The 23937-nt window shown below is 49.5% G+C and overlaps 2 protein-coding genes across 4 annotated transcripts; one reads left to right on the top strand and one right to left on the bottom strand.

Moving 5' to 3' along the window:
• Positions 1-507: 507 nt before the first annotated feature.
• Positions 508-21855, bottom strand: LOC136648929 (ubiquitin carboxyl-terminal hydrolase CYLD-like). 3 transcript variants are annotated; one of them, XM_066625255.1, is made up of 15 exons: positions 21780-21855; positions 19681-20175; positions 17582-17851; positions 13421-13496; positions 12396-12604; positions 11491-11644; positions 10870-11005; positions 10360-10470; positions 9464-9555; positions 8794-8860; positions 8222-8354; positions 6116-6224; positions 5360-5478; positions 4341-4560; positions 508-2556 (listed from the first exon to the last, which is right to left on the bottom strand). In XM_066625255.1, the coding sequence occupies exons 2-15, from the start codon at positions 20155-20157 to the stop codon at positions 2372-2374; spliced, it is 2358 nt and encodes a 785-aa protein (XP_066481352.1). In that variant the 5' UTR covers positions 20158-20175; positions 21780-21855; the 3' UTR covers positions 508-2371. The 3 variants fall into 3 exon arrangements, with proteins under 3 accessions (XP_066481352.1, XP_066481354.1, XP_066481351.1); XM_066625257.1 differs by lacking the exon at positions 21780-21855 and adding an exon at positions 21651-21668; XM_066625254.1 differs by lacking the exon at positions 21780-21855 and adding an exon at positions 21370-21429.
• Positions 21856-23292: 1437 nt separating this feature from the next.
• On the top strand, positions 23293-23937 carry LOC136647540 (heat shock protein 30C-like). The gene has a single exon (XM_066623147.1). It carries the CDS (start codon positions 23293-23295, stop codon positions 23935-23937), a length of 645 nt encoding a protein of 214 aa, XP_066479244.1.

The following is a 23937-nucleotide window of genomic DNA, read 5'->3' on the forward strand; positions in this document are numbered from 1 at the left end:
AAACGGGAATGTTAGCTGTTGCATCTGCTGGACAAGGACAGGGCTGTGTGGCAGAATCGCTCATCTGCTTGGGGCAGATTTGTACTTGTGTGTGCAATCACTCTGGCACCTGCCTCATGGGCTGTGGCTGATCGCTGGCCCCTTCCCTATGCTACCATTTTGCACTTGGCTCCAGGCTGGGTGCTAGTAAAAAATGAAACAGATCCCCAGAGCCTGAGGCCTTCCCTTTCTTTGGTCTGCTGCTGCTACCAAGCCCTCTGGGCAGGAATTGCTCTGTTGGAACTTTTACCCAGGGCAAATATCTTTGATCTTAACTAAATGGGGGGGCATGGTGGCGAAGAAATACGACCACAACGCCCCTGTTTATACCCCTCTAATGCCTTCCCCATTTCCTCACAAGGACACTCTGGGCAAAGATGTGGCCATGCAAAGCAAAGACTCCCACTGCATCCCCCCTCTTGGCCCCCACACAGAAAGACACTTCTGAAAGAATAAATCACACACAGGTGAAGTCATAAAAACACTGTATTGGGAGACACATTTTGGAAGTGAAGGTGGACACCAAACATCTCCTTTCGTTCCCCTGAGATGATTTAAGGCAAAAGTTACACAAACAGCTAAAGAGAAAATGAAAATCGCAGAACAGCCCAGATCCCAAGAACTTAAATAAGCCATGAGCAGGTGGGCCACATGCACTGATCACGTCAACTGAGGACTGCACAAGAAATGGAACAATTATTGCCCACCAGGTCAGCCTCAGAATAGACTGGCAAAGATTGCTCCAAGCAAGCAGAATCCCCACTTCTGTACTTGCCTGGGAGACCACAACAAAGTGCAATGGAAGAGCCAGCAGCTACATTGCACCTATCCCCAGATCAACAGGAGGAGGAACCTGCGTCAACTGCCACAATTATTTCAAGCTTCTGGGAGCCTGTGCAGATGCACCAAAGAAATTGTGGGTTTCTACCACACTCCGAACATTTAGAGATGGGAACTGATAGACAAGATCAGTCTAAGTGGAGGGAGACAAATTACCAAAACATCTTCATAGGGCTTAGGGCAGGGGTAAGGCAGCCCAGCTAAGCATGTTTTTGGGAACCATCACAGCAAACTGGATCACTAGAAGAGCGTTTGCATCAAGGAGAAATTACTAAATGCAAGAGAATGAAGGAGACAGCCACACTTGGCTATCCGCAGCACAGCTGTAAACAGTCACTCTTTCCCCGCTCCCTGCACCTGCCCCTTATGGGGTCCCGGTTGCCACATTCTTCATGCCAGGAGCTCCAGGAGCTATTACAAGTAGTAAGGACGACACTGGAAGAGACAGAAGCTTCAGCACAAGTTCTTCCAAAGGCCCTGTGGGGGCTGAGGACATATTGGGGAACAGCGCGTAAGGACACCACCCCAGCTTGCCTAGCACTATATTGTCTGCTCCTTTTAGAAATGCACAAACGCAAAAAATTAGAGGGAAGGAGCTAAAGGCTGAGTCAGAAATTATCAGGGCCAGACCTGCACAACTAAATCAAGTTCCACCCCAGATTACTGCCAACGCCAAGCCAGAAATATGCCCTCAGTGCTAAAAGTGCATTTCTAGCTTTAGACACCCTAAAGCATCAGGAATACTACCACAACCTCCCGTTTGTACTCCTCTAACACCTAATTGCTCTGTTGAAACTTTTACCCATGGCAAATATCTTTGATCCTAACTAAATGGGGAGGGGGGGGTGGCGGTGCAGAAATACGACTACAACCTCCCCAGTTTATACCCCTCTAATGCCTTCCCCATTTCCTCACATGGACACTCTGGCCAAGGATGTGGCCATGCAGCCATCACCTGACACTGGGGGCTCTAGCCATGTCATACATGTACCAATTGTGCACACACAGTGCACAAAAAATGAACACAGAAGAGCAGCAGCAAAGGCTGGGATTCCAGGTCAAACCCAGAACTTATTGCAGGAAGAGTTTCTTGGCTGAGACTGCTGTGAAGGAGAAGGCAGTTCTCGCTGTGCTTTGGATTTGTGGAATCCAGAAAAGTTGGGAAGTGGTGGGCTGTGACTACTTCCCAGTGCAGAATCACAGTCCCAAGTCACAGTTCGAGACCTGCATTAAGCTCCTGGTTCCCTGAGCTATAGATCGAAGGAGGAACACCTTGGGATGGTCCACTGAAGAGGAAGAAGTGGGAGATCCTTGCACTGATATCCTTATTCCCACACAGCTGACAATGCTGGGATCACATCAAGGAAGCTCATCTCACCACCCAACTCTCCCAATTCCGTCAACTCTGAGATACGTTTTGGAAAAGCGATGGAAAAGCCGCAGAGTCCTCTCACTGCAGTAGGGCCACCAACAGTCTGAAGCCACCCACTGGTCACTTGTAAAGTGCCATTTTCTTGCTTTGGTACATGTACATGTAGGCGTCACAGAAGAGGCGCTTGGCGACTCCTTCCATGTCCCGGGGCTGCTCCCTTGCCAAGGCAGCCACTGGCATCTCCAAGTATTTGGCGACCTCTGGGCACAGTGTCACGGTGGGAATGTTGTAGCCATTCTCGTCACCTGCACCAATAAGAAAGAGGTAGGTTTGAGGACTAAAGATTTCTGAGTTGCAGGGTGGCCTTAGGTTCATCTGGAACAGGGGTGCCCAAACCCTGGCCCTAGGGCCACATGCGGCCCTCGAGGCCTCTCAATGCGGCCCTCAGGGAGCCCCCAGTCTCCAATGAGCTCTGGCCCTCCAGAGATTTGTTGCAGCCCGCACTGGCCCGACACAACTGCTCTCAGCGTGAAGGCAACTGTTTGACCTCTCGCATGAGCTGTGGGATGAGGGCTCCCTCCACTGCTTGTTGTTTCATGTCTGTGATGCAATAGCGGCAGCAAAGGAAAGGCCAGCCTTGCTTTCTGCAAGGCCTTTTATAGGCCTTGAGCTATTGCAAGACCTTCGTTCGTTCATATAAGTTCATCTTTAATATATTCATTTATGTAAACTTATGCAAATTTATTCAAATTTTAAATGTAAATTAATTCTTTCTTTCCCCAGCCCCCGACGCAGTGTCAGAGAGATGATGTGGCCCTCCTGCCAAAAACTTTGGACACCCCTGATCTGGAATAACCTCCGTCCTGACATAAGAAAGGCTGGCCTCCTGCCACTGCCTAGGCAGGAAACTGGCACAGACTCCATTGGCTGCACAGGGTCTAGAATCCAGAGTATTCTGTGCCTTGTAGCGATAGCAGTATTGTTACAGACCAATCCCACCCTCTCACTCATCTCCCCTAGGGCCATCACCTGTCCTATTCTCCTGCTTCTTGCACCACAACCACCAGAGAGATTGCTTGGGACAACAGCAATGTGAGAGAGAAAGGGAAGGTGCTGACTGGAGCAGCTTTGTCTGATGCAGGTATGCCACCTGCTCCTTCTTCACTGCATCTGATCACTTTCACATTCAGCACATATTCCTTCTCCTCCTCTTAAAACAGAAATAGTTCTACAACCTGCTCTGCCGCAATTCTATATAGCTCAAATACCAAGCCAAGAATAAAGTACACAAACTGGACACGTTTATGCCGAACAAGCTGGTCTGCATGTGCTCTATTATGTATTCAGTCTGTTTTGCATGCAGGAGCTGTGCTTCTTGGCAAGTACCACTATAGCCATTAACCCTTGCCCTGCTGCAAAGCTGCAAGTGCAGCACAGCATTTAGAACACCTGCCTTTTTGGCTCTGCAAGCATCTTGCAAATTAATGTGACACTTGATGTCAACTGCTAAGAGGCTGGGAAAGAAATATCTAATTTCTGTAAACCACACTTGGTTACGAAGAGGCTGTTTTGTTTGGGGAGGACACCATTCAATTGCATGCTCCAAAACTCCAAAGGAAACTTGATGTGTAGGTGTAAATGCCAGATACAAGGGAGGGCACCAGGATGAGGTCTCTTGTTATCTGGTGTGCTCCCTGGGGCATTTGGTGGGCTGCTGTGAGATACAGGAAGCTGGACTAGATGGGCCTATGGCCTGATCCAGCGGGACTGTTCTTATGTTTAAAGGGCTTCTGCTGTAGCTTTGTCATTGACAGGTTGTTGCCCATTAAGAAATAAAAGGTTAGCACTCCATTGATGCAGTGCCCCAAATTAGGGGAGAATTACTTACATAGCTCCCCCACATTACTCTATAGGCATGGCACTGGCTGTTTATCATTATTCAATGTTGGCCTCACAGGCAACTGCCCTCAATGAATGAGTGCATCTTTTCCTTCCCAAACATCCAGAGTTAATTCCCACCTGTTTCAGTGGTGTTTTGAACATTTGGGTGAGCACATGCACACTGAGCACTGGGACCACACACACTCACCATGCCTGTCTGCCATGCTGTCAAAGAACATCCAGTTCTCTTTCTGTGGTCCATATTTCACAAAGGAGACATAGTGGCTGGTCTCAATGCAAAGGACAGCGAACAGCTCCAGTTTTTCTCGAGGCACCCACGGACTGCCAAGATGGTTCCCCTTGCAGAATTCCTCAGGGGTGTGAAGCCTGGTAAGCTGATGCGTTTTCCTCTGGTAATGAGAGTGAGCCTGCAAACAAGCACAAGAGAGAGAGCACAAGGCGGTCAAGAGGCTTTCTAGGAGATGTGAGTCTCCTGTCCTCTGATGGCACACATTTTTCAGAGATGCTCTCCACAGAACCGGGTCAAGAGCCCCTCTTGCTTCTTTCTTGCTTTCCAGCTGTTCCGAAAACATAATGCAGAACCTGGGAGCTCCCCAGCATCTCATGTGCATTTCATTAGAAAAAGAAAGGACACCGCTTTAGTAAATAGCTTTTTCAAACCCCAGACGTCCAAGGATAACACAAGCAGCCAGGAGGCAGGCTTTTCTCTGCCTTCCAGTCATGAAGATCACATGAACAAACACTTGGCCAAGCTGTATGTTTAAAGTGAATTGACTAGGCTAGCAGAGAATTTATACCTGGCACAAAAACTGGTCTCCAAGAATCAAAGGGGGTTGTCTTTTAATATGGGAAGAGTGAGCAGAGGCTGCCAAAGGCCAATCCAAAGAGAGAAACAGCTCTCCAAGTTGGACCTGCGTACCCGGCATAGCTCCCCAACAAGACACCGACCCTGCCTGGCCTTGCTTCTTTCTGCCCATGTCCTCAATGAAAATGAGGATTTCAAGTCCGTGTAAAGAAGCAGGCATAGGCAGACCCGCTCCCATTACAAGCAGTGTACTGGCATACCAGTCTTCCTTCACAGACTAGGCACAGGTCCTTCTGGATAAAACACCATCTGTGCAGTTCCCTCATGCTTCTTTTCAGAGGTCTCAAACAGGGTGAATAAGAGTCTAGGCCCTTCCCCGCCCACACAGGAAAAGGGGGTACCTGTCTGCAGCAAGAATCGCAGTACTGCTTCAGACCCACATCTGCAAACATCTTGTCTTTGAAGCACGCAGAGCACTCCTGTGTGGCCACGGCTCCGCACACAAAGCATTCCCGGGGACCTGTAGAAAGGACCAGAAGGTCAGACCCTGAACCTTTCACAGCCTGCCCACAGCAGAGGGAGGGAGGGAGGAGGCAGCTTTTGCTGACCAAGATCCTCCTTGGCCCAGTTAGGACCACCTGCCACCACAACACCTCCCTTCCCCAGCAGGAACTGGCTGCACAGACCCTGCTTTTGCAGCAGTGGCCAGACGACAGAGCTCAGGCTGGAATCAGTGTCCATGAGAAGGCAAGACAACAGGCGTTTCCCTCATTGGTCCTTTCGGAGGCACTTTATTCTCCCAGGCTATCTAAATGTTAACTAATGGCCTCCTGTGAACATTGGGAAGCTTTACTCTGTACAGTGATTTGGGCTTTTCATTGTGCTTTATTTCCATATGCCGTTAACACTCCAAAGTATGAAGTCAAACGAAATAAATAAAGTGAGTAGGGATTAGAAACCCCCCTGTTGTCCAAGGTCAGGAGGACCACCCTCCACATCACCTGTTGGGCCAGTTACAGGCAGCCACTTCCCAAACAATCATCTGTTTTGCACAGCAGAGCTCCATGGAAATAAACTACAGAGCAGACCAGAACCTGTGTATATTAGCAAAAGTGGTCTTTTGCACTGTCCCTCCCATCTTATCCCCCATAACCTACTATCAAGCAGCAAGTCAGTGATGTCCAGCTCCAAGGAGGGGATGATTTTGCTGAACATTTTGTATTCTTTCCCAAAACGGGGCATTTGAAGGATAAAGCAGGATGGAATCTAGGCAGGAAGAAAAAACAAACCAAGTCACAGGACTTTCCTTCTGACCACAGATGTCGTCCAATCACACACAGATTCTTCTGGGGAAGGGTCTATAGGCTTACTCCAACAGCCATGTAGCAAATCCAGACTCTAGACCCGGGGTGCCCAAACCCCGGCCCTGGGGCCACTTGCGGCCCTTGAGGACTCCCAATCCGGCCCTCAGGGAGCCCCCAGTCTCCAATGAGCCTCTGGCCCTCCAAAGACTTGCTGGAGCCCACACTGGCCTGATGCAACTGCACTCAGTGTTGACAGCCAACTGTTCGACCTTTTGCGTGAGCTGTGGGACGAGGGCTCCCTCCACTGCTTGCTTTTTCACATCTGTAATGCAGCAGCGTAAGCAAAGGAAAGGCCTTTTATAGGCCTTGAGCTATTGCAGGACCTTCATCCATATATATAAGTTCCATCTCTAATATATTCATTTATGTAAATTTATGCAAATTTGAAACGTTAATTTTTTTCCCCCAGCTCCCAACACAGTGTCAGGGAGATAATGTGGCCCTCCTGCAAAAAGTTTGGACACCCCTGCTCTAGACAAAGGAGGACAGCAGGCTCTTAAAACTTTTAAGAGTTGTGTAGAGAGGAGAATTTTGGAAGGTGCAATAGTTCTGCTCTCCACCTTAAAACTGGTGACTTCACTATGCCTCACACCTCTCCAACGTTAAAACTGGTTCTAAACTTCTCCCAACCCTGAAAAAAAGATCTCAGTAATTTCACTGCGTTGCATTTGATCTCTGTTTGAGACACACTGCAGGGGAAATAGCACAAATCAACATGTGGAACAGGATACCATGTCTAGGTGTTTTAATGCAGATGTCAAGAGATCTCAGATGGGGAAGCTGAAGGGCTTGGACAGAAAGGAGAACATAGATATAGTGAACATAAGGAAAACCTGCTGGAATGGAAAGAACCATTGGGATGAGGTTATTCCAGAGACAAACTTGATAGAAAGGACAGGGAAGAGCATACCAGGAGCAGTATAGCTCTGCCTGTCAAACAGCGCATGGAATTCAACAAACTAGAATTTGGTACTAAATTGTAGACTCCTTTATAGAACCTTGGGGTGGAAATATCAGGCCCGAACAGCAATTTAATACTGGGGACATGCTATCATTCTCCTGATCAAAATGACAATGGTAATTTTGCCTTTGGAAAAAAAAGGAAGCACCCAAATGAAAAAGTATTGCCAAGTGGGGTACTTCAATTGCCCTCACACAGATGGCCTATACCAGTGTTTCTCAAACTGTGGGTTAGGACCCACTAGGTGGGTCACAAGCCAATTTCAGGTGGGTTCCCATTATTTTCAATATTTTACGTATTTTTACTATATTAGACTTGGATGCTGCCATGGGATGTGACTGCATTTGGGGAAATACTACAGATCTGTACTTTTAACAGGCTATTATGCATATACTTTTAACAATGGTAGTCAGTGTGACTTACTCCTGGGTAAGTGTGGGTAGGATTGCATCCTAGAATTGAGAAAAATTTTCCTGCTTGATGATGTCACTTCTAGTCATGACATCACTTCTGGTGGATCCTGACTGATTCTCATTCTAAAAAAGTGGGTCCCGGTGCTAAAAGTGTGAGAACCACTGGCCTACACCCATTACCTAGACTGTCTACTCCAACTACCAGTGGCTCCAAACCAGTCTCAGGCACAGAGAAATCTGACTCCTGCACCACCTCCTAACATATCATGGACTGGACCTGGGATCTTCAACATGCAACTGTTTGCTCTGTCACCAACTGATAGATCTTCCCCCACTGCAGACATCATGCTGGTTTGCATAATTGGACAGTTTGGACACATTTTGTAGCAGCCTTGCTTATATTTGAAACTGCAATCTCCAGTGAAAACCCAGTTGAGGTTCTGCGCAGGACCATAATGCTCAAATGTTAATCATTAACCACTATGTTTGTGTGGTGGTGACTGAAAGGAGACCTCGACCACTCACCTCCACCAGCTTGAGATCAGAGGAGAGGAAGGAGTGTTCCACCAGCTGCTGTACGTTGGGCACCACCAAGTCCTCCTGCTTGTCCATGAATATCTGGTAGCAGTAGCACTCCTGCTCTTTCTGCCTTCCAGACCTGTAGGCAGCAAGTCCATCACTCCTCTGCAGCTACCCATCTTTACAAGCTCACCTGCTCTCCCCCCCTCCCCAGGAAAGGAATTCTTAGGACTGTTGCAGCTATCACAACAGCACAAAGCAAACAAAGGTTAGCCTCCATCAATCCCCCTCCCCACCTGGGAGGCCACCCAGGCACCAAATCAGCAGATTAAGCCTTAAAGTGGGTATTAATTTATAGGAACGAATCAAAGCAGTCAGCTGGCAACAGTGTTTTCTGACTGTATTTTGTGAGGAAAAGTGAGCAACACCACCCCGTCTCCCTAAAGGTGACCAAATATAAGCCAGTAGTCCCACACATGGCACTCTCCCAGCACAGTCTCCTCCAACAATACAATTTCTTCCTAGCCATAGAACAGGATCAAAAGTATTCTGCCTCTCTGAGAAGAAACAGAACTTACTGCAACTTCAGAAGAGGCTCTATCCCAAAGATGCGATGCATGATGAGATTAAGAAACTCCTCTGGGTCTGAAAGGGCAAAGGAAATGGCAAATGAGACCCTGCATAAGGTGATAGCCAGAAAGAGAGTGGGCAGATCGCCTGTTCGATGAGGGTTAGTGCTTAGGAGAAAGTGAAAGTCAGCCAGCCAGTCCCCCCAACCCCACTAGTGGGGTGAACAAGAACAGCACATGGAAAGCAAAATGGGAAGGAAGAGTTCATTTCCCTGGCTTAAGTGACCATGGCAATACCAAGAGGAATTTGCTAAACGGGTTTCTGATGCAGTAGAGCTACCACAACATTTCACTACATCTGTTTTTTTGCCAGATATCATTGTAGGATATCGGATTGTAGTTTTTTCCCAACCCAGAGGAAAGCCATTAAAAGCCAGCATTTGCCTTGCAGCAATAAATGCCAGTTCTCACTACATCAAATGTTCACAAAGCATCTGCCAGTCCAAAGTGACCAGTAGAACCACCAGGTGGCAACTGGGACGTGTCAGAAAGTGAAAAGCTGAAGGAAAAGGAGACGTTTTAAACCAATTTCTATAGTCTGGCAGAACACCACATCAGGGATGTCTTGGCAACGCAACTGCACTACAGCACAACCCCCCCCCCCATAAATGCATTCCACCTTTCTCAGATGTGGCAAAGCTGGAACATTGCCCCTTCTCAGTCAACTGGCATCGAAGATCCATCACACTGCCTGCAGCCACAAAGCCATTCCTGAGAAAGGAAGGAAACGGCATCATCTCTTTCTGACTTAGATGAAGGAAACATGCAAGATACAGTCAAAAGCCAACACTGGTACAAGCCAGAGACTAACACCAACCTGCAGTGCCCCACCACAGCCACATTTTGAACACACACTGCATTAAGCGCATTCTCATATATCTGCTTATTTTGCCTCCTTTAATCCAATTCTGCCAGTTATGGTGAGAAACAAGGAGCTACACATCAGCCCCGATGCTCTGGCTTCAGTCACTGAAATCCATACCAGATCTGGTTCAGCGTCTTTGATTCTACCAGGGATTGCCCACTGGATTTCAAGCTTCCCTTCACAGCAGTTTTCAGGGAGTTTGAGCCCCACTATAAGTTCTTGCAGGGGAGGGGGGGAAAGGCAGCAACGCGATTGCTAGGATCGTGTCACATTTGAGGGGCGCAGGAGCTTGCTTTGACTTACCAGAGACTGTAGCAAGCTCCCAGGGATGCAGGGAACCCCACATGAGCCTCCACAGTGCTCCCCAACATGCAGAGACACTCAAAGTAACAATTGCGACCCACTTCCAGTTTCATGATCTGGTTCCCCCCCTCCCTGCCCCTTAAGGGGGCAGAGGCCAGGGCTCTCAGGCTGGGGCATCACGTTGCCCCAGTTGAGAACCACTGGGCTAGAAGCTTACCTTTTTAAAATGAAATTTTAGGCCCTTAGCCTTGATTCAGCATTTGTAGAACACAATAAGCACAAAACACACATGAACCACAAAGAGGGAGCGGGAAGCACACAAGATGTTGGGTCCATTTGCCACTTACTGCCGGAGGGGGTTGACTATCTTGTCCCGGAGGATCTTCTGAACGTGCTCATCAGGTGGGAGGGAGGGCTTATAGAGCATGGAGTCCAGGACGGAGGTGCAGGAGAAGAGGCTGTGGTGAGAGAGGAGGCGCTTGGTCACTCTACTGGGTGGCAGCAACACTTCAGACTGCAGGACAGGAACTGAGCAGGAGCAGACTTTTTTTTAACTGACACAGAGACAGAGAGAGAGATTGAAGCGACAACGTGAGCAACAGGGGAAGAGAGGCTTCCATCTGAGAGAGGGTGCATAGTGGCCCAACTCACTTCTCAAGGCAAAAATCCTTGCACTTGTCCTGGCAAAAATCCAGCCTTGCAGCAGGTTTGGCCATGAAGCCAAAGGACAGGAAAGGTGAAGACAAAGAGGAAGCTCTGCCAGGTTTTATGAGAGATCTACAATCCTATTACAAGTCCGGCAGCTTCCCTACAGCCTGAATGCATCGTTCAAAAAGAAGGCGAGTGCAGCCACCTACCTGAACAGGGCGGCATCCATGTAACAGGAGTTGCAGTGGCCCTGGATCCCTCTCATCCGCCCTTGGAGGACACGCACAGCAGCATCCTCCCTCAGAGGGGGAGAGTTGCTCAGCACCTCAGGAGCATCCAGTCCACCTGAAACAGAGGCGAGGCCTCTTTTCAAACCGTCAAATGACTATTTCTGAAAAATGTATTTGCGGTCACTAAGAGGAGCCCAGCTGTACACCAGGTTGCAACCCCTGTGTTGAGCCTTTAAGTGCCAGGGATCTCTCTGTTGTCCAACCCCAGTTTGCTACCCAGGCCATCACAGTGAAAAGAGGCCATTTGCTGACTCAGCGTACAAGAGCTGCTGATGGAGCTGGGGCCTCCTCAATACATTCACGGCAAGGGGCGGCTGGGACTCAGCACTAGAGCATGTGTCTGGAGTGCCTCTGCCAACCACTGCAGGCAACACTTACCTAGCCAGGTCTGTAATCTTTGCATAAGGCAGCTTCAACTATTCCAGAGAAGCCAGCCTAGATCAGGCCAGTGGGTGGCAAGTGCACCAATCACATGACCCTCACCTGTTCATTTCTCATCCAGCATCTCCAGAGTATGCCAAGAGACAGAGGGGAACTTACTAAACCCAGTGTGCTCCACAGACGTATGACTGCTACCCTGGAACCGCATGTCTGGCTGGCATGACTCCAATTTCACAAAGAGACCCCGCTTTGGTGGACAGGTGAAGTAGCGCACACCTTGCCATTCACCATCAGAAGAGCCCTTCTCTTCATCCTGTGAAGGAGGGAAACATTCAGGCAGGGGGCAGGACTGTTGTACAGAACAGCTCCTATGCACGATGTATCCAGACCAGCCACAAGGTACTATGCATGTCCCCAAGTTACACAGAACTCTTACTCTGGTTGGATGTCAAAGAAACCTCTGGGTCAGAAGACAATGAGAAGCAGAGATAGGTGTTCATCAGCATGCTGATGGCACCAAAGTCCAACCTTTTCCACAGTTCCACCTAGCAGTCAAATAGATGTAAGGAAGACAGGCCTGGGCAAAGGTCAGACACCCGTCACCATCCTTTGTGACCTTCCTTCAGAAATAAGCAGCGGCCTAGCAGTAAGTGCTTGCTGGAGGTCGGCAGTTAGACTCTGTTGGGCTGCTGCTCCAGCAGCTGCACTGGCTGCCTATTCATTACTGGGTCCAATTCAAGGTGTTGGTTTTAACCTAGAAAGAGGCCAGGTGTTTGAGAGACTGCATATACAATCTGGCTCATCCTCTCCCGTCATCGGAGAGGGCCCATTTATGAGTGCCACCGCCCACGGAGATGGGAGAGGCGGCAGCAAGGAATAGAAAAATAGGAAAATTCCAATTTTGCTCTGCCTCTCACCACCATCTCCTTACTTTGTTAAGCAGAACTTCTATCTACATACCCCCATCATGTGCTCTGCTTCTCGGTCACACAAGAACGTGTCACTAGAGGGCAACAGAACACAGGGACTATACATTCAGGTGTCTATACAACCCTTACACCTACCAGTTCAACTCCAGCCATTTTCTGCGATGTTTTTGACAGGCTGCCAATCCAGCGAATCGTTCCCGTGACTGAATGGCCCCCATCCATGTTGATCTGCACTACGGAGTTGACACCAAGGGAGGGGAGCTTGGTTCCCAGGTCCTCTGAGCTCTCACTTCTCTTACGTTTTACATGTTCCTGGTGCCTAGAATCAGCCTCCACTTCAAAGTCTGAAAAGCAACACACGTGCTTTATGCTTATTTTTATATAATTGTACTGCCTTGGAGAACACCGCTCTGGATGGCAGAAAATGTAACTTTAAAATGAAGTGAAATGGCAGAGATGAGGTCAAGAACCAGCCTCCAGAGACCCAAGGGCAGTGACTCAGTTTTCCTATGACTCCTGTAAGACAGGCTAAGAAAACAATTCTGGGAGTATCCCTGATACACCAGGTGGAAATGTGGTTCACACAGAAGCTGCTCCACTCACAGCTCCACCGTGAATTTGATGGCTGACCTTAGGTGATGCCGCTGCCTCAGTCTCCCAACTGCAGTGGGGAAAATAGGAACGTTCACCTGCTTTACAGGACTCCAATGAGGATGACTGAGAAGCTGCTTCTGAAGCCTTTCAAGCAGGTAGACAAAAGGCTAAAGGTTGGGGGTGGGGTACACAAAGTCTCTCTGAGGAAATCTCCCTCGGCTGGTGAAGAACAAACAAAAAAGCTCCATCTCTCTCAAAGGACAGGGGCCCTCCCTCGGTGTGTTCCTAAGCAAGGGGTGTTCATGTCTAGGACTAAGAATACTCTGGGCTGCTGCTTCTTTTCACATGGTCTGAAGGGGGAATGCACCAAAGAACCAAATACATAAATTTAGTTTTGCCCCCTGAGGGAAACAGGCTCATTACAAATACTGTGAGGGGCACATATCAGGCTGCAGACATTTCAACTCACACCTCAAATTCTACAGTACAACAAGAAGGCCCTTCCTGTCTTTCTCCAGAATGGAGAACAGAACCTACACCAAAAGACCACCAAAGTGTCTATTCACCTGAGAAAAGCAACTCTTGCTTCACGACAGAGTCCATGGGGATAACCCTGAAAACATCTCCTGATGCTTCTTCTTCCTAACAGCAAAGGAAAAAAATTATTGGACTTAAGAAGAACGAACATTTTTGTGGAGTAGGTGGGTGGGAACAATAGGCCATTTCAATGCGAAAGAAAGACTGCACTGATGTTACCAGAGCCTTGTTTACCTTGGTGGAATCACTCTAGAGCAGGGCTGCCCAAACCCCGGCCTGGGGGCCACTTGCGGCCCTCAGGGGCTCCCAATCAGGCCCTCGGGGAGCCCCCAGTCTCCAAAGAGCCTCTGGCCCTCCAGAGACTTGCTGGAGTCCATGCTGGCCCGATGCAACTGCTCTTAGCATGAAGACGACTGTTCAACCTCTCATCTGAGCTGTGGGACAAGGGCTCCCTCCACTACTTGCTGTTTCACATCTATGATGCAGCAGTGGCAGAGAAGGAAAGCTTTGTGCAAGGCCTTTTATAGGCCTTGAGCTACTGCAAGACCTTCATTCATTCAGAGAAGTTCCATCTCTAATAAATACATTTATGTAAATTTATTCAAATCTGAAATGTAAATTAATTCTTTTTTTCCTGGCCCCCAACACAGTGTCAGAGAGATGATGTGGCCCTCCTGCCAAAATGTTTGAACATCCCTGCTCTAGAGCAGTGCTTCTCAATCATGCACCACCAGTGGTATGCCTGGTGTGTTGGGAGGTATGCATAGAGCCCACCGCCTGGTAGTGAGATTCCGACCGGTGCTTCCAACTGTGATAGGAAGCTAGAGCTGGCGGGCAGAGCTTCATTGCATGTTTTTCAAGAACAAGAAAAAGCTCTCCTACCCATTGTGAGACTCTTACTGACCTTGGTCTCACGGTCTCTGATCCCAGAAGTAACTGGCGATGATGCTTGGTGATCTCCAAGGACAGCATGATGGCAAGTGGTACGTTACATAAGAACATAAGAACAGCCCCACTGGATGAGGCTATAGGCCCATCTAGTCCAGCTTCCTGTATCTCACAGCGGCCCACCAAATGCCCCAGGGAGCACACCAGATAACAAGAGACCTCATCCTGGTGCCCTCCCCTGCATCTGGCATTCTGACATAACCCATTTCTAAAATCAGGAGGTTGTGCATACACATCATGGCTTGTACCCCATAATGGATTTTTCCTCCAGAAACTTGTCCAATCCCCTTTTAAAGGCGTCTAGGCTAGACGCCAGCACCACATCCTGTGGCAAGGAGTTCCACAGACCGACCACACGCTGACTAAAGAAATATTCTCTTTTGTCTGTCCTAACCCGCCCAACACTCAATTTTAGTGGATGTCCCCTGGTTCTGGTATTATGTGAGAGTGCAAAGAGCATCTCCCTATCCACTCTGTCCAATCCCTGCATAATTTTGTATGTCTCAATCATGTCCCCCCTCAACCGTCTCTTTTCTAGGCTGAAGAGGCCCAAACGCCGTAGCCTTTCCTCATAAGGAAGGTGCCCCAGCCCCGTAATCATCTTAGTCGCTCTCTTTTGCACCTTTTCCATTTCCACTATGTCTTTTTTGAGATGCGGCGACCAGAACTGGACACAATACTCTAGGTGTGGCCTTACCATAGATTTGTACAACGGCATTATAATACTAGCCGTTTTGTTCTCAATACCCTTCCTAATGATCCCAAGCATAGAATTGGCCTTCTTCACTGCCGCCACACATTGGGTCGACACTTTCATCGACCTGTCCACCACCACCCCAAGATCTCTCTCCTGATCTGTCACAGACAGCTCAGAACCCATCAGCCTATATCTAAAGTTTTGATTTTTTGCCCCAATGTGCATGACTTTACACTTACTGACATTGAAGCGCATCTGCCATTTTGCTGCCCATTCTGCCAGTCTGGAGAGATCCTTCTGGAGCTCCTCACAATCACTTCTGGTCTTTACCACTCAGAAAACTTTGGTGTCATCTGCAAACTTAGCCACTTCACTGCTCAACCCTGTCTCCAGGTCATTTATGAAGAGGTTGAAAAGCACCGGTCCCAGGACAGATCCTTGGGGCACACCACTTTTCACCTCTCTCCATTGTGAAAATTGCCCATTGACACCCACTCTCTGCTTCCTGGCCTCCAACCAGTTCTCAATCCACGAGAGGACCTGTCCTCTAATTCCCTGACTGTGGAGTTTTTTCAGTAGCCTTTGGTGAGGGACCGTGTCAAACGCCTTCTGAAAGTCCAGATATATAATGTCCACGGGTTCTCCCGCATCCACATGCCTGTTGACCTTTTCAAAGAATTCTATAAGGTTCGTGAGGCAAGACTTACCCTTACAGAAGCCATGCTGACTCTCCCTCAGCAAGGCCTGTTCGTCTATGTGTTTTGAGATCCTATCTTTGATGAGGCATTCCACCATCTTACCCGGTATGGATGTTAGGCTGACCGGCCTATAGTTTCCCGGGTCCCCCCTCTTTCCCTTTTTAAAAATAGGCGTGACATTTGCTATCCTCCAATCTTCTGGCACCATGGCCGTTTTGAGGGACAAGTTGCATACCTTAGTCAAGAGATCTGCAACTTCATTCTTCAATTCCTTAATAACCCTTGGGTGGATGCCATCAGGGCCCGGTGACTTATTGATCTTTAATTTATCAACGTTGGAGGAGCAGTGCTGAGAAATGCTGCTCTAAGGAAGTGGTTTTCTAGATTTTTACCTTCTTGCAAACATATTTGCTAAGGACCACCCCCCACCGATGTGAAAAGGAACTCTTGCATTACAGAGGATGCTCAAGGAGTGTGACTTTTTGCACACAATTTGTATGAAATTCTGGCCAGGTCTGTCAGGCCTCACCATAAACTGAGAGTTCAGACCATAGGAAGAGACTGGAAACAGCAGGCAAACTCTCTTCCAGGTGACCCTGCAACTTCTGATTAACCTCCCAAGAAACCCCAGTTCCTCAGAATACACTTTGAAACCCACTGCTCCAGAAGAAATGGCTTCAAGAATTCCAGCAATACCTGCATTGCCTAATGCAAGCTATTCCTCCATGGGAGGCACAGAGGTGTGGAGGGGCAAGACTGACTATCAGTTGCCTGAACATATGAGGTTGCTTTCCATGAAGTCAGACTGCTGGCCCATCTAGCTCAATATTATTTGGATTGACTAGCAACACTTCTCCAAGGCATCAGGCAGATGTCTTACCCAGCCGAACCAGGAAACCCCCTACATGCAAAGCATGAGCTTTATGAACCTAGCCATCCACCACCATTCTCCATGGCCTCAGATGGGGAAAGGGGCTTAACAAGTACCATTTGTCCCTCTCTTTTGTCTCTTCCCCAACTTTCCATTTAGGGAAGAACTGCAGGGATTTCTTTTCCATCTGCTTTCTGTCAATATCTCAGAGCATTCTGCTGTCCTTCCCTGCTCAGAAGCAGACTCCTGTGAACTGCTACAGCTCCTCAGGAAGGCATCCAGGGGTCTCCATCTGCTACTATTTCTCCATACCAGAAGCACCAACATCAGCACCCTGTGAGGCCCCCTTTCCCAGCTTCCCCCACAGGATGGAGCCCACTGTTCCACACCCTGCTCTCCTTAATGGTTAACACTTTGGGAGACTGAGGAAAAGGTGCCAACTATTAAGAAAATCTGTTTAACCCCTAAGATTTATACTCAAACTCCCTGGTGTGAATGAAAATCTGTTGCACTACCATAGTCTGCAATTGGGAGGCCCGGTGTGGGTTTTTCCCCCACTGCTACTGACCCAGGTAAGTCATAACCATGGCAAGTAGAACAAAACAAGATCATATGTAAGAGGTCTGGAGCTGAGCCAGCAACTGAATGAATCTGTTACAAGGAATTGCAATGTACTGTATATTGAGCTGGACCAATTTCAGGCCTCCACACTTTTACTCTAACTGATGATTTTCCAGAGCCTCAGGTTCAGTACCTTTGAGCTACATATCCTCTTTGAACATCACTCTACCCATAAAGCCAGGTAAGAACTGGTAGCTCCTGCCAGCAACAGGGGACACTAGTTGCACAAGTTCCACTCAATGTGCTTTTCTGCACAAATACGAACAGGGATTCATCATTCCTTATTTTTAAAACTGCAAGTCACGTCCAGACTTTCTTCTACCAATTAAGAGAAAGAGCTGACAGATTTCCTTACCGGGCATATTTTAACCATCCAGGTGTTGTCTTCTTTGAATACACTCATTACTATTCCTCGTGTGAAAAGATCATCCAAATAGAAACCCACAGAATCCCCCACTTTCACAGGAACAGGCACGGTCGCATCTGGCTTCACCGCATCATTCTCTGGTGCTGGTACAAACCGTAGTTTGTTACATGGCAGAAAAACACCACAGTTCTGTTTACACTTGAAGTACTCTCTCCCATGAAAGACACCGTCACAGCTGCCTTTGCCTTCACCATCACCCTGGAAAAGTAGCAGATCGATTATACATCTTAAGCCACGGGCAAAGTGAGAGAGCTGGACAGAACAGCTGAAGCATGTTTTCTGCTCCAGAGAGAGAGAGAGAGAGAACACTATCCATGTTATAAGGAATCCAAGTATTCTTACTGAGAGGCTTCTCACCCACTAAGAAAAATGCAACAAAGTAGCTCACGTCTACCACCAGACAATGAGTGCATAGCAAACTGGAATTCAGGAGTCACCCCATTAACACGATCCTAAGAAGCACATCTTTCATTTACCATTTAACTAGAAACCTCACTTCATGGTCTCTGCTTAATAAAAATGTCTACTCCAATTTTCTTTCTTCCTCTTAAGATTGAAAAATATCTGCAAATAGCAGGCTAAGATAAAGACTTCATTGTGCATTAGTACAAAAACAGTTTTTTTCCTTCCCTCCAAAATCATGAGAGAGTGTGTGTGTTCAGTGGAACTCAAATCTGGTGCGTTTCAGACATTGGCTACCCAAAACAAAACATAAATGACTCATCTGCTCTCATTTGAACTTCGCAGATTTTCAGAACCTGGCAAAAACAACTTGCTCTCCCCTAATGAAAGACGTAGTTCTAAAAGCAAACAGACGTGTACATAAGAACAGCCCCACTGGATCAGACCATAGGCCCATTTAGTCCAGCTTCCTGTATCTCACAGCGGCCCACCAAATGCCCCAGGGAGCACACCTGATAACAAGACCTCTCATCCTGGTGCTCTCCCTTGCATGTGGCATTCTGATACATAGCCCATTTATAAAATCAGGAGGTTGCACATACGCATCATGGCTTGTAACCCATAATGGATTTTTCCTCCGGAAACTTGTCCAATCCCCTTTTAAAGGCATCCAGGCCAGATGCCGTCACCACATCCTGCGTGTGATCAAGATTACTGAGAAGTGCTTTGAACAAATATGCTGTATATAAATGCTACATATGATAATAGAAAACCAGACTTGGAAGGTACCTTGGAAGTAATCTAGTCCATTACAAGCGTGCCCTGATATCTGCGGGGGTTCCATTCCAGGACCCTCTCCAGCTTACTGAAACCACAGATACCAGGGAATGTCCCTGAGCCCAACAGTTAAAAAAAAAAAAAAAAAGCAACTTCTGGTTTCTTGGTGTAACCTTACTGGCCTTTGTTCAGTTGATGGCCCACTAAGACACTTGGAACTTTTTTGCACCTGCTGCCGCCAAGCCAGGTTTCCCTCATCTTGTACTTGTACCTTTGTTACATGTGGGATTTTACATTTGTCTCCCTTAAACACCATCTTGGTATCAGCAGAGCCTAGTCAATATCATTTTGAATCCTAGTTCTGTCTTCTAGGAAGTGGTTCTCACACATTTAGCACCGGGACCCACTTTTTAGAATGAGAATCTGTTGGGACCCACCAGAAGTGATGTCATGTCCAGATGTGACATCAGCAAGTAGGAACACTTTTCACAATCCTAGGCTGCAATCCTACCCACACTTACTCAGGAGTAAGCCCCATTTACTATCATTGTTAAAATATACATAGTAGCTTGTTCAAAATACAGGTCTGTTAACATTTCTCCAAATGCAGTCACGTACCATGATAGCACCAAGTCTAATATATTAAAAATAAAATATTGAAATGAATGGGGACCCACCTAAAATTGGCTCACGACCCACCTAGTGGATCCCAACCCACAGTTTGAGAAACACTGTTCTAGGGCATTCACTATCCCCACAGCTTTGAGTTATGTAATGAGCAAACCCTTCATACCATCATGCAGATCGTTTATAAAAATGTTAAATGGGTCATTATTGATCAGACTTACCTGCAACTCCACTCCAAAGTAAACTGGCCAGAGCCCAGATGGCAAAGGGCGCCAGTGAAGTTTTCCAATGTAGGAGATTGTGCCAGGGAAAGTCTGCTGATCCAGATCCACAAGGACCTGTTGGCCTGGCTGGGCCTTCATGGCTGCGTCTAGCCCATGCTTCTCCAGAAAAAAATTCAACCTTTCTTCAGGGTTGCTGATAGCCGAGAGGAAATCTGCCACGCTGCTGTTTAGCGGCTGCAGAGTTTCCACATCCATAGTGGCCACAGAATCATCGACCAGCATAACAAACTTCCAGAAACGAGTGGGGGGTAAGTCGCTGCTAATGTGCTGCAGGTATGTGCGTTCATTCAGGTAACACATAGTTCCTGCAGGAAACGTCTTGTTGCCATAAGGGTGGTTTTCAGTCAAGATGTAATAAATGTTCTTATACTCCCGTGGAAGCTGGCAGGTGAAGGGCATGACCACAGTGGTCATCTTGGTGTTCCTCCAGTCCTACAAAAAAAATAAATAAATTACACAATCACAACTGTGGTTCATGATGGCAACTTACCACCTCTGCTGCTTACGGCAGAAAATTCTCTGACCACCAGCCTCAATACACAGCATGTGTTCCCAGAGGTTTTTCTAGGAAAAATAATGAAACAATTTATAACTGCAACTTAGGCAGTTTCCCACTTGCCATAACAGCTGGAGAGAATTCAGATGATCTGGATTACGTAGGAGGCCTCTGAACTCAAAAGGGAAATCTAAGACAGACAGCTATTGACTTCAAAGGAAACCAAGGCTGCAGTTCTACACAACTTTACCTAGAAGCAAGCCCCATTAGTCTCAGCCAGGCTGACTTCTCCATAGGAATGCACAAGATTGCACTACAGCAGTGTTTCTCAACTGGTGGTACACAAACCACTGGTGGTATGCAGGATGATGTCTGGTGGTACATGCAGCATCCCCTGACATCCACCACCTGGCAGCAGGACCGCGACACAATGCAGCAAACAACAGTAGGAGGCTAGGCTCAGCGAGCAAAACTTTTGTGCACTTGAAACAGCCCTTCTGCCCACTCCAAGCCTCTTACCCGTGTTTGCTGCATTGTGGCAGGCCCCTCAACCTGGCGCCCTCCCTTGCACCTGGCATTCTGAGGCAGCGCACTTCTAAAATCAGGAGGTTGCACAAACCCATCAAGGCTTGTGACCCGTGATGGATGTTTCCTCCAAAAATGTGTCCAATCCCCTCTTAAAGGCATCCAGGCCAGACACCATCACCACCTCCTGTGGCAAGGAGTTCCACAGACTGTTGTCAGACTGGGTAGGTCTGTCCAGTCTAGAGATGTACGGTGGGTGGGGATGCAGAGCCTCCCTACTGGAGTCCTTCAAAAAGCGCCGCTGCTAACACGTGAGGCGCTCAAGCACACTCAACCCATGCATGGGTTGAATATGCTTGAGTGTCTCACATGGCGGCGGCAGCGCTTTTCAAAGGACTCCAGTAGGGAGGTTCTGCATCCCCACCCACCCATGTCCCCATAGCCCAGTCGCCTTTTAAAGGCTTCCAGGCCAGATGCCAACGTCCCATCCAGTGGCAAGGAGTTCCACAGACTAATGACAGGCTGGGTAGGTCTCCGCAGTCCCCTTTGAGTGGCATCCAGGTCAGATGCCACCATCACATCCTGTGGCAAGGAGTTCCACTGACCAATGACAGGCTGAGTAGGTCTGTGCAGTCCCCCCTTAAAGGCATCCAGGCCAGCTGCCATCACCACATCCAGTGGCAGGGAGTTCCACAGACCACCTGCACGCTGAGCAAAGAAATAATGTGGGGCTGACCCCCCGCAGCGCTGTCAGGCCCAAGACACCGAGCCCCTCAGCGGGGGGCTCCTCAGAGCAGGGCGCTTTCGGGGGGGGCAGAGAGGCGCTCAGGCCGCTGCGGGCACCGGAGGGGGCATCTCTGACCAGCGGCCCCCGGCGGACTCTCACCTCAGCCTCGGCTCCGGAGACTTCCGCACTCTGCAGCCAACCGGAAGTCCCCTGCCCTCAAAGTCCCACCCTCCGCAAGAGCTCGGCCAATCAGGGTGAAGGGAGAGGGCGAGGCGTTTGGAACTTTACCCAATAAGGAGACGCTTCTTGCCTCGCCCCCTGGCTTGACGTCCACCTTGGCCAATAGGAAGCTTCTCCGGACCGGCCACTGGGGGCGCCAGACTCTCCCAACAGCAGCTCCGCAGTGAGGAGGCCGGGTTCGGGACGCTTTAGAAAGCGGTAGAAAAAATGTCTTTTAGTTTTTTGAATTAATTAGGACAATTGATCAATTAATTTTTATTGGAGGCTCTGCTCAGCAGTACTAGACCCAGCAAAATTAGGGTTGCAACCCATGATGATGATATACAGTTGATATACTATTATTATATATGTTATATACTACTATATACATGTTTTATTTATACATCTGTATATATACATCTGGAGAGATGTCAAGAACACCAGTCCGCAGCCACTGGAAACACACTGGGGGTGAGGAGGGCCCAGACTTGGCCCAGTCCTGTCCAACCTCCCAGCACCAACACAGTCCTGAGACAAGGCCTCCTTGCCGGAAAATGGGATAGGACTGAGCTGTTCCTTTGTGCTCTCTGGTAACTGAGATGTGATGGGACAACAGAAGCAGTTCCTCCTCCACAGCCAGTTGTTGAAAATGCAGCTGAACTAACGCAACAACTGTAGTCACAACTGAAAAAGGAAGCCCTGCAGTTGGGGGGGGGGGGGAGATTCCATTCAAGGAGATGGAGCTCAAGCCAAGATTTTGCCAGAGTAGCCAGAAACATGTTCTCAGTTTGAGGATTCAGCCCTGAAGCAAAAGCAGCAGCAAGTCAGAAAGAGCTGGGCATCCTTGAACATGTGCAGAATTCCTTTTCCACAGCCCTGCTTAAGCCTACAATTGGACACTGACTCCTCAGGGAAGCTTATCCAACTTTCCAGTGCAGTAGTCCATAGGTAAGGCCAGGGACCAAGCATTTTCTTACCTTAAGGGGGCCTCTGTGACTGCCAACCACTGCAGGATGTAGCCTTTCTGCTGCAAAGCTGGACAGGATAGGACTGGGCCCTCAGTAGGCAGAGGCTGCAACCTCTGTGACCTTCCCTGGCACATCTCTACTTTGGAGGAAGCTCCACTGTTCAGTGGGGCTTGCTCTGGGTGCGTATTTTGTAGGACTGAAGCCTTAAAAGTCACCAGCCATTCTTCGGGGCAGGGACACGATCCCCACGTATGTTGTTTGGGAACAGCAAAAGTGGTCTCTGGGAGCCTCGTGCATCGCTGTGCAAAACACAACGGAGGGGCCCCTGCTGAGAGCCCCAGTAGCGTAGACCAGTAGCGTAGCTACTGCCAGCGCTGGGGGGGCGTAAAGAACTAAGTTTGGCAGAGTGAGTCACCACTGTGTGCACTAAGCTGCCAGGTTGAGAGCCTCCCGGGAAGCGCGGCCGCGGCTGCAGCCTGCCTGCTGGGCGCGGCGCGTTCGACGGGCGCGCGCTGGAAGCCGCCGCGTTCTCCCCGGGGACGGTTAGCGGCGAGCAGCGGCAGGCGAGCCCGCGCCGGGAAGCAGCAGCGCCGTCGGGGCGGGTCTCCCTCGGCATGGCGGGCCTCCCCCGCGACGGCTGCCGCTCGCCGGCCCGCCGGCCCTCGGCCCGCAGGGGCTGCGCGCGGGCGCTGGTGGAGTACGTGCCGGGGCCGGTGGGGCTGCCGCCGCCCAGCCTGCTGGACGAGCTGGTGTGCGACGTGCAGCGCCACCTGGAGGAGATGGAGCGCGTGCGGGCCGCGCTGCTGGACGCCTACCCCTGCCTGGCCGCCGCCCGCGGCCGCCGCGGCCGCAGGCCCTCGCCCGCCGAGGACTCCGCCGACGAGGACGGCGCGGGCGCGCCCTACCGCTTCGGCGTGGACGTGGCCGGCTTCGCGCCCGAGCAGCTGTCCGTGCGGCTGGAGGGCCGCCGCCTGACCGTCACCGGCAAGCGCGAGCGGCGCGCGGACGAGACCGACGGCTGCGTGAGCCGCGAGTACCACGAGGTGCGCAAGGAGCTGCGCCTGCCCGCCGACGCCGACCTGGAGCGCCTGGCCTGCACCCTCGCGCCCGACGCCCAGCGCCTCTGCGTGGAGGCCCCGCGCCTGCCGCCGCCCGGCACCCAGAGGAACATCCCCATCGGCCTGCCCGGCGCGCCGCCCGCCGTCGAGGCGCCCCCCGCCGCCCCCGAGCCCGTCGCCCCCGCCGCCGCCGCCGCCTAG

Source organism: Tiliqua scincoides, chromosome 4 (genome assembly GCF_035046505.1).
Source record: "Tiliqua scincoides isolate rTilSci1 chromosome 4, rTilSci1.hap2, whole genome shotgun sequence".
Lineage (NCBI taxonomy): Eukaryota > Metazoa > Chordata > Lepidosauria > Squamata > Scincidae > Tiliqua > Tiliqua scincoides.